At 26.3% G+C, this 12,761-nt stretch overlaps 1 protein-coding gene across 2 annotated transcripts in view; it reads right to left on the bottom strand.

Moving 5' to 3' along the window:
• The window catches only part of fry (microtubule binding protein furry), a 789,794-nt gene that overhangs the window by 695,593 nt on the left and 81,440 nt on the right, over positions 1 to 12,761 (bottom strand). For both annotated transcript variants that reach the window (XM_075372343.1, XM_075372344.1), the window contains 4 exons: positions 7,820 to 7,984; positions 6,248 to 6,397; positions 4,190 to 4,353; positions 2,418 to 2,719 (listed from right to left, as the gene is read on the bottom strand). In XM_075372343.1, the coding sequence (XP_075228458.1) occupies positions 2,418 to 2,719; positions 4,190 to 4,353; positions 6,248 to 6,397; positions 7,820 to 7,984 (781 nt within the window). The remainder of the gene's footprint in view (positions 1 to 2,417; positions 2,720 to 4,189; positions 4,354 to 6,247; positions 6,398 to 7,819; positions 7,985 to 12,761) is intronic.

Below are 12,761 nucleotides of genomic sequence, written 5' to 3'. Positions count from 1 at the left end.
AATAAGATTATTTTAAATAGAAAGTATTTTTCACCCTCATTGGTGAAAAAAAGTCTGTTAAATTCATGAATGAAAAATGAGTTTACAAAAAATATGAATTAAAAATTTTTGGGAGGGTTAGCAAGAATTTTAAAATGTTTCTCATAATTCACATAAATGATCGTAGGCAGGTGCAGTAACCAACTAAAACAGAACAATACTCAAAAACCAGTAAGTCCCACAGGTGTCAATCATTGCTTTTCAAACATTCCTTACATGTAAATAAAGTTTAAAAATATATGTTAAAAAACTTACTGTTAAACAAAAAGAAATGAAGAGTTCTATAAGACAAATCTGTACATAGATTCATTCTCTCATAATTTGTTTAGTTATTACAATCAAAAAATTTGCAACTCGTGCAGATACACAATCTTTTAAACAAAATACTACTGAAATACTACAAAAATACAAACACTACAAAAAGTAGCAACTTTTCTTTCAACCTTTAATCCTAATCTGACTTTTCATTTATTATATACAAAAATTTAGATACCATTTTCCTATATAAAAACTTACAAGCTTCAGTGATGAACTACATCATTTAACAATATACACACATATATATATATATATCATAATTTTTTCTTATTTTAATTTATTAATCAGTCATAATATCTTCACTCAATGCGCACACACATACACATTTTTTTCTTTTTTTTAAATACTATTAATACACAAACCGGCTAGTACAGAATATTGAGTAAGGCACATCTTACCTTAATTTTACCATGAAAGTACTTTTTCAGGAGCCCGCACCCTGTCATGATTGAATATTTAATTAAACTGAACATTAAAAATACTAAAATAATGAAAATTGCATATTAATATATGAGTGATGCTATCTGTTGCAATTTTTATAAGACTGTCTCCCTCAAGCAGTGTCTGATGGTTTTTCAAATTGAAATTTTGTTTATATTTATATACGAAATATTTTATTTCACCACTATTAATTTCTAATATTTCTAAATTTGTGTAATATCAGAAAAATATTGTTTATGTTTTATTAGATGATCTGCCACATTAGACAAATCTAATTTTTTATTTTTTTTAACCTCTATAATGTTCAAGTAATCTATTCTTAAAGGATCTATTTGTGTTTCCTATATAAATAACCATCACAATCAATACCTTTAATTTTATAAATTTCATACAATTGTTTATTTTATTATTTTTGCTTTTTAAATAATTTATTAACCGGTTATTACATTAAGGTTTGTATGTTGGTTTAAATATTTTTTTATTGCAAGTTTTAGTAATGTTTTCAATGATATTAGGATGTATGGGTACATGTTTTCACTATTTGAATCTTATTTTAAATTGGTTGTAAGGTAGTTATTAGTTTTTGTGTTTTGATAGTAGTTTTTAATAAGCATTCTCAGCCATTATAATAATAATGAGATAAAAATCATCTATTGTTTATCTCATTATTAAATAATGAGATAAACATCTCATTATTAAATAATGAGATAAACATGATAAAACACATAACGGATGAAAATTGATATGATACTACTTTAATTAATAATGTTATATATATATAATTTATTTAATATCAGACAGTCTGAGACAGACAGTTTAATTTCAGATGTTTGAAGGAGACTTATAAAAATGCAACAGATAGCATTCATATAATAGATTATTACACAATTTTCATTATTTTAGTAATTTTAATATTTAATATGCAGTTTAATTAAATATTTCAATCATGACTAAGGATGCGGGATTTCACGAAAGTACTCTCATGTTAAAATTAAAGTAAGATATGAATTACCTCAATATTCTGTACTAGGTGGTTTATATTAATAGAATTTAAAATATCATTTAACAGTATCAAGGAATAATATGAATCTTAAAATTAATTTCAGTAAAATATAAATATATATATATATATATATATAGACTGATATATTACTTCCCTAGCATTACAGCTCTTGAGCTGAGGAAGAAAGTATGATAATGAGACAAAAAATGGGGTATGGATTTTTTGCATTTCTCTATGTTTCATGACCCTGGGACCCCAAAAAATAACAATAAAAATAGGTGAGGTAATGTTCTTACATATATACTTACATGTGTTAAAAGTGTTTGAAGCTTATTAACTTTTGACTGGAAATACAGATTTTGATGAAATTTAGCACAGACTATTGTATATGGGGTAAATTGTTGGTTAGATTTTGGGGTCAATATTTCATAGGGATGGGACAGATAGTTTCTTTGGAGTCAATTTTCTCAAAATTTTGCAAATATAACCCACTTTATATTAAGCTCAGTATATGTGTACATGGCTTACCTTATTTTTAACAAAATTTTTGCTTTTAATAAAAATTCATGAAATATATTTAAATCATAAAATAGTATACATAGAAATTTTTTATTACCTTTGGCTCTTGAGATCCCATCAGAAGATCTAACCATGGATAAAGATAACCTTCTTCAGCAAGGCACTGAGGATCGAAACAAGGACCACAACAAAGAACTGCACTCATTGCTTGTAAAGCACACAACTGCAGTTCTTCTTCATCATTTGACAAAGATGCAGGTGGTTCGTGTGATGTAGATACAATAGCTGAAACTCCTAATGGTCCAGATAAGCATCTCCCAAATACCCCACTCCAGCCAGCAAACAATAAAAATAAATTTCTCCTAAGATCACGTTTTAGTAAACTTGGGTATGTCTCCACTAAAACAAAAACAACACAAAAATTTACACTATAAAGCTTTAAAAATAAAATTTTTATAACATCTTATTTGTAGTGTTGTGATAGCATCTTGGCCTTTCATTCAAGAAAGTTCCAAAGTTTTTTAACTCTGGATAGAGAAAATAAACTTTTTGAAAAGTATTAAGTACATTAGATTTTGAACTTTACAACTTTTTACCTCTCTTATTCAAATTAGCAACTGTAAAAAAATTAATTATAGAAACAGAAAAGTACAAAATGTGTTTTCAAAACAGTTTTAATTTCTGACATCATTATTGATTTTTTAATACGGAAAGGCAAATTATTATGATTTAGATTAATCTCTGATTTCATTAATTACTTATTAATTTTTTTGATCTAGCCTGTTTAACCATCAACTTTCAATAAAAAAATAAGACTCAAACTGCATCCCAGCTAAAGCATTTTAAAAACATAAAATGTAAATTTACTTGTTACAAGTATTTCCAGTATATTAATCATACCATATTATTTTCCTAACCATCATTAGTTTATATGACTCAATGTATACATTATATAACTTTTTTTTAAATTATACATATATTAGCTACATAAAAATGTGTAACAGGATATAATATGTATGTGGTAACAACAGTTTTAATAGATAAACAAAAATATTTTTCAGTTAAATATTTTTTCATAAAATATTTGAAACACAAGGGTCACTATAACTTAAAGTACACATGATTTTAACATTATAAAAATCATGATTTTCACTTGCTTTGCTTACAGTGTGAACAAAAGTATGACTCTTCACAGCATATGTTTAAAAAAAGGAAGGGGGAATGTTATAAGGAAAAAACTAATACAATCATTGTTAAAAAACAGAATGAATGTTTTAATGAAATCTTTGCAAGTCTGTACATCTTATATCACATAAAGAGATATCTTTTATACCATGTCAACACAATCGTAGCAGTGAGTGTGCATTTTTCCACTCAATATACAATCTCATTATTTAGTAATTTTTAAAAAATGTCAGAACGGATGATAAAATAAATTAAATTAAAAAAAAAGACAATTTGAGCAAAATTTTGTGTGCAATGGAGGTTTAATATAACAAAACACTATTTTTACAGTTTCAGGTTTCATCAGTAATAACATGTTTGATGTTGCTAAATATGAAAACATCAAAACATGTCTGCTATTGCTAAATACAAAAACATAAAGTCATATCAAGATTCATCAACAGCACTAATCACTGACAAATACAAACAAAAAATATCTTTAGTGTGTAACTAAAAATATTTTTTCACAACTGAAAAACCTCTATTATACTTTAGGTTTGGTTTCAATTGCCTTAAAATAATTGAATAATTATATAATTTTTATCATTAAGTGTCATGAATAATAGAAATTCAAAACATTGACAATTATGAAACAATTCAAATTGTACCGATAAAAATTTGATTAGTATATCAAGAACGGCTTACATGCAAAACTTTTGATCATTTTTCTAATGAAATTGCAGAAATGAAGTTTAACATCTCTTAGACCTTCTTTGTCAGCTTCTGCTTCAAGGCATAACCGTGCACCATCAACATATTCAACAATTGTAGAATGCAGTGACTGAGAATCTCGATCTAAAACACATGCACTAAAACACACACAATAAACTAATAAAATAAAGCACCACAATTGTATGATTTAACTAATAAAATTTCACATTATGATAAAAAATAACCAAAAATTATTTAAGGCTACTATTACAATACAATGAATTCAAAGACAAGTGAAATAATGAAATTTAAAAAAAGGTAAATCACAAATAAATCCTGTGAAAGAAGCAAAATTGAAAAACGTCATATCTTGGAACAAAATCTAATTATAAATTTAAACTTGGAAGTTATAGTTATATTAAAGTGAATAAAGTTAAGCTATAAAAATTACTTTAATTTTAAACATAATATTTTATGAACAACAATTAAAAAGAAAGTAAAAATATCAATTAGTGATATTTATATTATTTATTGTGATTTACAGAGCACTTTAGTTAAATTAATCTTTAATATAACGAAAAAACACTTTGAAATTCAAACCCAATTTAATGTAATTGTATCCAAATTTGAACTACGGTAGCATTTATCTAATTTTATATATATTTTAAATTATTTAAACCTTACTTGTAAAAAAAAAACTCTATCACACATAAAACTTTAGCAGTCACACAGAAACTGTGTGACTGCGCATTTGACACTCGGTAACATCCGACCTCTGGGTATTTTAGCATTATGGAATTTTTCTAACAACTGCTGAATAGCTCTAACAATCAATTATGCCACCCAAGCCAGCAGAATTTGTTAATTAAAATTGATGATTAAACAATTTTATAAAACTTTGTTTTCAATTAAAGCACTTACAATACAAATATTATAAACATCCATAAAGTAAAATAAAAACTCTATGCTATACTGACTGTTCAGAAAACAATTTTAATGCCTAAAATATATAACATAATGATATTCACTGTGAGTATCAGAGAAACAGGAAGGTTCTTTTAGGTCCAATATTAAAGATAAGAATAAGGAATCTCACTATGCTTAATAGGTATTTCAATCATACAGCTTATAGTACAGCCACCAAAAATGAAATATGTATTTTTCTCCAAATCAGTTTGTAGGCAGCCCCCTTTCCACCAGATCACACCAAAGGTGCACTGGCTCTACAGAAGCAGGGTTATAGCATCTTCAGAATGTACCTAGTAGGGTTAGAGCAATATCCACACAACTAAAAACAAGGGATTAAGAATAAGAAAAAAAGATGGGTGGTTAGAAAGGATGATCAATCGTTAGAACAACGATCCTTCTCTACAAGGATCAAGGACCCATCCTACTCACAATCTGTAAAAAAAAATCAGGGTAATTTAATTCAAACAGAAACAGCTTGTTACTGAGTATCAAGCATACACTGACTGGATTAAATGAATTTCACAACAAAAGCCGCTTATCCTTTAAAAACTAAAGAACCACTTACATAAGTTTAAAGTTCCTAAAGGAAGAACTACATTCTTTCTTGGAATTGTGTGATATGCAGAAATATTGCTGATGTATAAATCATTCAGCCACTCCTAATGAATGGGTTATAGTTTGCCTGGTTGTACAGGAAGTGAACATTTTGACATCAAACTTGAGAAATTGTATTTTAATGCTATCAGATATTTGCCACTGTTTCCTTATCAATATTCTATAGTTGAATCGCCTAACATTGCATTACATATCCAGAAAAAAAGATTAAGAAAAAGGAATTTCACACAAATTAATCCATCATGAAATAGAATTTGCCACAGTTACATTTAAAGAATTATTTTGTTTATTCTCCAATCAGAACAAAATAAATAATAAAATCCCTATTTACACTAAAATTTAATATAATTTACTGATTTCAGACGAAAATATTCCCCATAATTTTAAGAAAAACATTAAGCAAATATATAAACATAAATGAAAAAACAAGATGAATAATTATCAAATAAAAAATTATTAAATTCTTACCTGATGCCAAATGTACCGTATCCCGCAATTAACTCGAACACTCTGACTAATTGTAAGCGTAAAGCATCCCTTCTACGTCTCCTTCTCATATTTTCTTGCTTTCTATCTACAGCCTCTCTTATGTAAACAACTAACTCTTCCATTAGGTCCCTTAAATAAACAAAATGAATAAGAGTTAGGACTGGTTCACCTTCTATTACAAATAAAAATTTATGTAAAATCACAACAAAATTGTTATTTTACTCTTAGAATATAATTTATTAATTATTTCTAATGCTTATTAGAACAAAAACATTATTACATCACACACCTGAGTTTAGTAGTATTATTTTAAAAAAATGGATAAACCATAAAAATATGATTTAGTAAAAACAAGAATACACAAATGGCTGAATGTATTTCAAATATTTGATATTCATCATAGCCATAAGAAAGACATACTGTAAAAAGATAGTGTAAAGCAAGAAACTAATTCAATATGACAATACATTACATTTTAATATAGCTGGATGATAAAAAAGGTATCAGATCATAAAATGATTCTATAGTGATAGATTTTCTAATCATTTCTGAAATATATTTAAGTGGTTTATACACACTTCCAATACTGGACATATATCACCAAGTTTGGATAAAGGAAATATGCCACGTCATACACATCATTGTTTAACTATAATTTTGTGGTTAATTAATTTTTAAGATAATAAAAATGTACAATAAAACACAAATAAAAAACATGAAAAACTGAAATTATTAATTATCTTTGGCGATTGGTCTTTGATAGCATTTAACAAATATATTTAAACATCATAAAATTCATAATCAAAGCAATTTTGAGCTTTGAAATAGAGATTATTATTTCTGAAAAAGAATAATTTGACTGTAAACTTGAATGAAATATGTAGTAAAAAGTATTCACAGAAATTTGATTATAATTAAAAATCAATAAAAGGGAAAAAACAAAGAATTTTAAACAAAATATTCAAAATCAGGATACAATGATATTTTAAATAGTGCTGTTAGTGGTAATGCACAACAGCTTTCGTTATGCTTGGTCAATTTGCTTTCCAAAAATTCTGGGATTTTTCCACATTGACTTATACAAGCATATGTTTTTATCTTTACGAAAATGCAACAAGAAATAATAGGGATAATTATCATCAAATTTTGTTGCAGTCTTCTTTTCTAAGGTTTTTGAAACAGTAGTCAAACTAATGTAACTAAAGGAAAAATAACTATTCAACGCAGCCCAATTTAATTTCAAGAAAAATTCCATCACTAAACTGGTCTTTTAACAATTACATTAATAAATTTTAGAGAGATCTAGATGAAAACAAAAGCAGCTGGAGATGTTCTGTTTCTTGCCCACAGTTTTAAACAGTATTACTAATTTATAAGTTGTCATAAAATGTTTCCCATAAGCAAAACTGAAATGTTTCTTATCCATTCATTTTAAAAGATCATCTGTTCATGCGACCCCACATATTTAGAAAATAAGTAGCATTTTAATCCATCCTATGTTTAACACAACATATCATCATTCTGATCAATGAAAAATTCAATTATACTCACTTAAGCGCATCAGAATTAACTTTTCCAAGAGCCTGGACAGCAGCATCTCTAACATCACTTGTCTCGCATCTTAAAAGAGGTATAACTAACTTATAAAGGCCAGAAGGAGATACTGAAGGACTCTTTGTATCTGTTCGTTCTGCATTCAAACTGTCTGGTGATGAACTGCAGTCAACAATTTAAAATTACAATAAAAATTAATAAATAAATAAAAACTATAACATAAAAATGAAATATATAAAAAATGTACGTTTACAATGACAATTCACTGCATTGCAATTTCTACTACTTCAACCTGAAAAATATATAATAAATTTTTATTATAATGTTTAAACAGGAAGCGGTCCAAAACCTAGAGCAATCAAGAGGTTTAATGAACAAGAAAATACACAATATTAAAGACATTAAATAAAATGTGTAATTATGAGATAAATTAAATATCAGATATTACATTATTTAATAGGATACTGCTAAAATACCATTAATAAAATATGGCCTGCAGCAAACATAGTTTGCTGTATTTTATTGAGGGTTGAGGCAATAATAACAAATGATGTCATTTTGGAGCTGAAAACAGATTGGAAAACCCCAGTTATCTTTATTTCAATTTGAAGAATCATGAGATATTGTTGATACCAATCAGCTGACTACATTTTTCAAAATGATTTTAAAACAAAATATAACTTACCAAGATTAAGAATATCATTTGTACATTTTGTTGCATAATTTAAAAATGAAAGAATAAAGTTTTTATGCTCAAATAAAATGAACATATTTTAAAACAATACTTTTAAATTAATTTTATTTGCATTCAAAGAGGAATTGCTTGGAAAGATTAGTATTATCCAAATACAATATTACTCTTGTAAGTATTTTCTGACAATTCTTACCATAAATCTTAATATTTCCTATTTATTTCCCATTCCTTTTCTAAACATTTTAATTGTTATTCATGTAAAAAATATTTTACCATAATATTCTATAGAAGAATACCTAATGCTCCTCAATCATATCCTTCTGATAAATTCCTTTTTATTCTTATTACTTTTATTACAGTTATCTTATTATTCTCCTTCAAAGTGATAAGATGTAGAAAAAGGATTTAGCAGAAAGAAATTGTAAGTACATCCTTTGGAGGCAACAGTAAAAGGAACAAACACAAAAATTGATTTTAATATCAATTGGATTTATTATCCTGTTGTATTTGATTTTTACTTTCCCAGCTACAGTGATATATGGTGCTATAAGGGGAAGTACATATATCGCTAAAACAAAATCTAAAAAAAACTGCTCTTTTTTTGTCTTATGCCTTAAAATATTTAAAAAGAATTTTAAAAAAATATAGATTTAAATAAATTGTAAATAATCTGCAAAAAAGGTTTTTTATTCTACTGCTCCCAATCCAAAAAAATTATTTTTGTCAGATGGGTTTGTGCATATGTACATATAATGGCCTGTATTTGGTTTTATAAATCTGGAACTGATTTTCTTTGAACTTGGTAAATCTGTACTACCTTCAGGGGGGAAAGAATGTATTCAATTTTTACAAAATTGGAAAAAGGAATGAGGATGTTTTGGTCAAAATAAAATTTCAAATTTTTAGTGGGGTACTTACGATTTTTTATTGAGATCACAAATTACCAACAATGTATACTTAATATTCAACCCCCTTCCAAAAAACTTACTTAATGTATTTTTATTTTTTTAACTATATCTTTCTTTAGAAAAGGAGTTAATGGGAGATTTTTAAAGTTATAATTTCTACTTTGATAAGCCTTTAAAACACTATAAAAGGTTTTTGCTCATCCCACTCCAATGGTCTATAGTAAAATAAAATATTTTTTTTAACTATTAACAGATTTATAAAACTTTTTTTAAAATTAAATCCTCTGTCATGTAAGCTACAGCATTTAAAACTTAAATATCTTAATTTTTTGATAGCCCTTATTACTCCTTAGTATTCTTGAAAACAAAAATACGTCAAAAGATTTTATCTTTTTGATAGAAAGTTACAATTTTGTTTACTTAAAACGTATGTTTATATTTTTTAAACAATTTCAAAAAGTTCTTTTTATAGATATATTATCACCAAATAGGGATTATTTTCTTAAAAATTGCAGTAATTTTACCAAAGTGCTTCCCCTTGGTATGGGAGAATTTTTTTTTGAAATTGTTTTGAGATTTAAAATTTTTAATCCTCAAAACATAGTTTGTTAAACAAAATAGTCATTAAAATCACTTAATATATCCCTGGTGATGGGGACACCCCAAATTTAAAACAAAATAAAAATAAAAAACAAATCTTTTTAAATTCTGATTTTAACTTATTTAAAATTTACTTATTTATGTATACCAGGTTACAGAGCAACAGCACAGTGACATGATGTCAACGGTACTCTGCATAGATGTCAAGACATCTATCCACAGTCTGGCATGTAAGTGTAAATTTACCAGTAAATATATAGTCTTGAACAGACTCAAGCTGACCATTCCTGAGATGTATGGTTAATTGGAAACCAACCAACAAAGAACACCGGTATCCACAGTCTAGCATTCAAATCTGTATAAAAGCAACTGCCTTCAAGGACTCGAGCCTTAGAACTCTCAACTTCAAAAATCAACTGATTTTTGGATGACAAGTTTAACTGCTAGACTACTAATCTGGCGGGATAAATTAATTTTAGTAAAAATTTTAAACATAAAAATGTTGGTTACTGCTTTATTTTATTGAAAATTTTGGCTTCAAAAATTAAAATTAAAAAATTTAAAAATAAATAACTGACAAGTAATTTTATACTTAACAAGTATAGAAATAATCAGTTTTATTTATTTATTTAACTATGTATTTTAAAATTAGAAATAGATATTAATACATAAAAATGTGGGAAAAAAGAATTTATAAATTTGGTTATTGTTTTTCAATAAAAAGTAATTATTTTATCATAAAGATACAATTAAAACTTTCTGGTGTTTCAAAAATGAATTCCATAACTTGACTGGTGTAGCTGCGAAAATTAATTTATTGCCAGCTTTTTTTAAATGTGTGATTGATTTTATACGCTGGCAAAATTTAAATTTTGTTTAATTGAAATTTATAGGCTTAAAATAATGGATAAAAGTATAGGAATTGGCCATAGAAACGCTTCTGATAAAGATAGAAGAGAGATTTCTAGTTTAGATAGATTGTCTAGTTAAACAAGTGCACAAAAGTTAGAAAAAATTAATTTTTCATAATTAATGTTTTTGTAATGGAATTTCCAGACATTCTAGAGAAAAGAGCATAAAGAATATTAACAAAAAAAAAGAATTCATCATAAACTGAAAGATTTCTTACATTAATAATGATTCAAAATTAATCTACCCAAGTTACTCAAGTTTATTAAAAGAAAAACAAATTTTAATTAAACACAATTAGCAAGAATTTCTGGAACAAAAAGGTTAATTTTATGGAGCCAACAACATTTATCACACGAAAAGAACACAGTAAAACACTTTCAAAACTGAAATATGCTATTCATGTTAGGACACTAGGAATTTTTTTCACTAATGACAATTTGTGCCCGCACAACGCTGTTCACTTGTATTTCCAGATAGAGACAGTAGCTTCAATGGTACCCACAGTCCAGACCTCATACCTAATGGCTTTTACTTTACTTTAGGCGGTTTGGTTTAACTTTGAACAGAATTGATTTAACTCAGAAGTGATAATTTTTTTTACATATGTGGTAGAGGTGTTTCATAGATAATAGTGATTTATGTACAAAAATAATTCATATTTTTAAATAATAAGCTTAATATTAAATTATTTCATTTTTGTTAATGACCAACTGGCCCCATTATTTTTTACATACTGTGCACACTAAGCAATAACTATATAAATTATCTTTTTTGAAGATAATTAAGTAAGTGATTGAAGTAAAATAACAGATTTCTTAATTAATACTCAGTGATTTAAAAAATATATATTTACTCAATTTATGAACACAAAACTAATTTATTATTTTCAAAAACACAAATATATATACACAAACAGACAAATGTGTGCCTGCTCAAATGAGTAAATAAAACCTGTACAATGAGACACCTATGGAATACTATTACATCTTACATGCAAAAACTGATGATTTAATTTATCACTAAAATAAATGAACTAAATATGAGATGTAAAAGAAGAAACAAGTTAGGTAAAAATTCTAAATAAAATTCACACAAACAAATGCATTATTACAGAATAAAAAATAATTAGAAAAAAAACACCATCAAATCTACTACTGATTAACCTCTTTTGTAAAACTAAAAATAGAATCTTATAAGATTAAATTTTGCATTTATTATTACTCATTAACACAAACAGGTTAAGGCTAAACATTCAGTATCACTATTGAGATATTTAGGTTTATATAGAAATAGCTATAAATGTAGCCATTCTAAGGTACAAAATGACATCTTAATGAACAAATTCAATTAAATTCATGGCTATAACACCAGTCATATGAAGAAAAATCTGAAGTATATAAAAGAAGCAATTATGCCTTGAAAAATTTTATCATAATCTCTTAAATAAAATTTGGAAACTACAGTGTCTGCAAATTATTTTGACTACTACTTAGACAATTAAAATTTTACTGCCGATATACAACAAATGAATTACTCATTATTTTATAGATAAATCTATTACTTTACATCGACCTAACTGAAAGTTATTATTAAATAGTTTAATTTTAATTAAATAACTTCACTGAATTATTTTACAGAGATCTAATTTTATTTTATTTGCTTTCATACAACCGAACTTAAATTTAACTCATTACAAAAAATTCAAGTGAAATGTCTAATTCCAAAACATACTGACTTCATTAGATGTTAATTTACATAGAATGATGATCATACCACTTCAGTCATCCTACATCAATGAAAACAGAGAAATCTTATTTAAAAAAAA

This window comes from Lycorma delicatula, chromosome 8 (assembly GCF_047948215.1).
Source record: "Lycorma delicatula isolate Av1 chromosome 8, ASM4794821v1, whole genome shotgun sequence".
Taxonomy (NCBI): Eukaryota; Metazoa; Arthropoda; class Insecta; order Hemiptera; family Fulgoridae; genus Lycorma; species Lycorma delicatula.
Note: the sequence above shows the minus strand (reverse complement) of the source record. Positions and strands in the feature narration are given on the sequence as shown.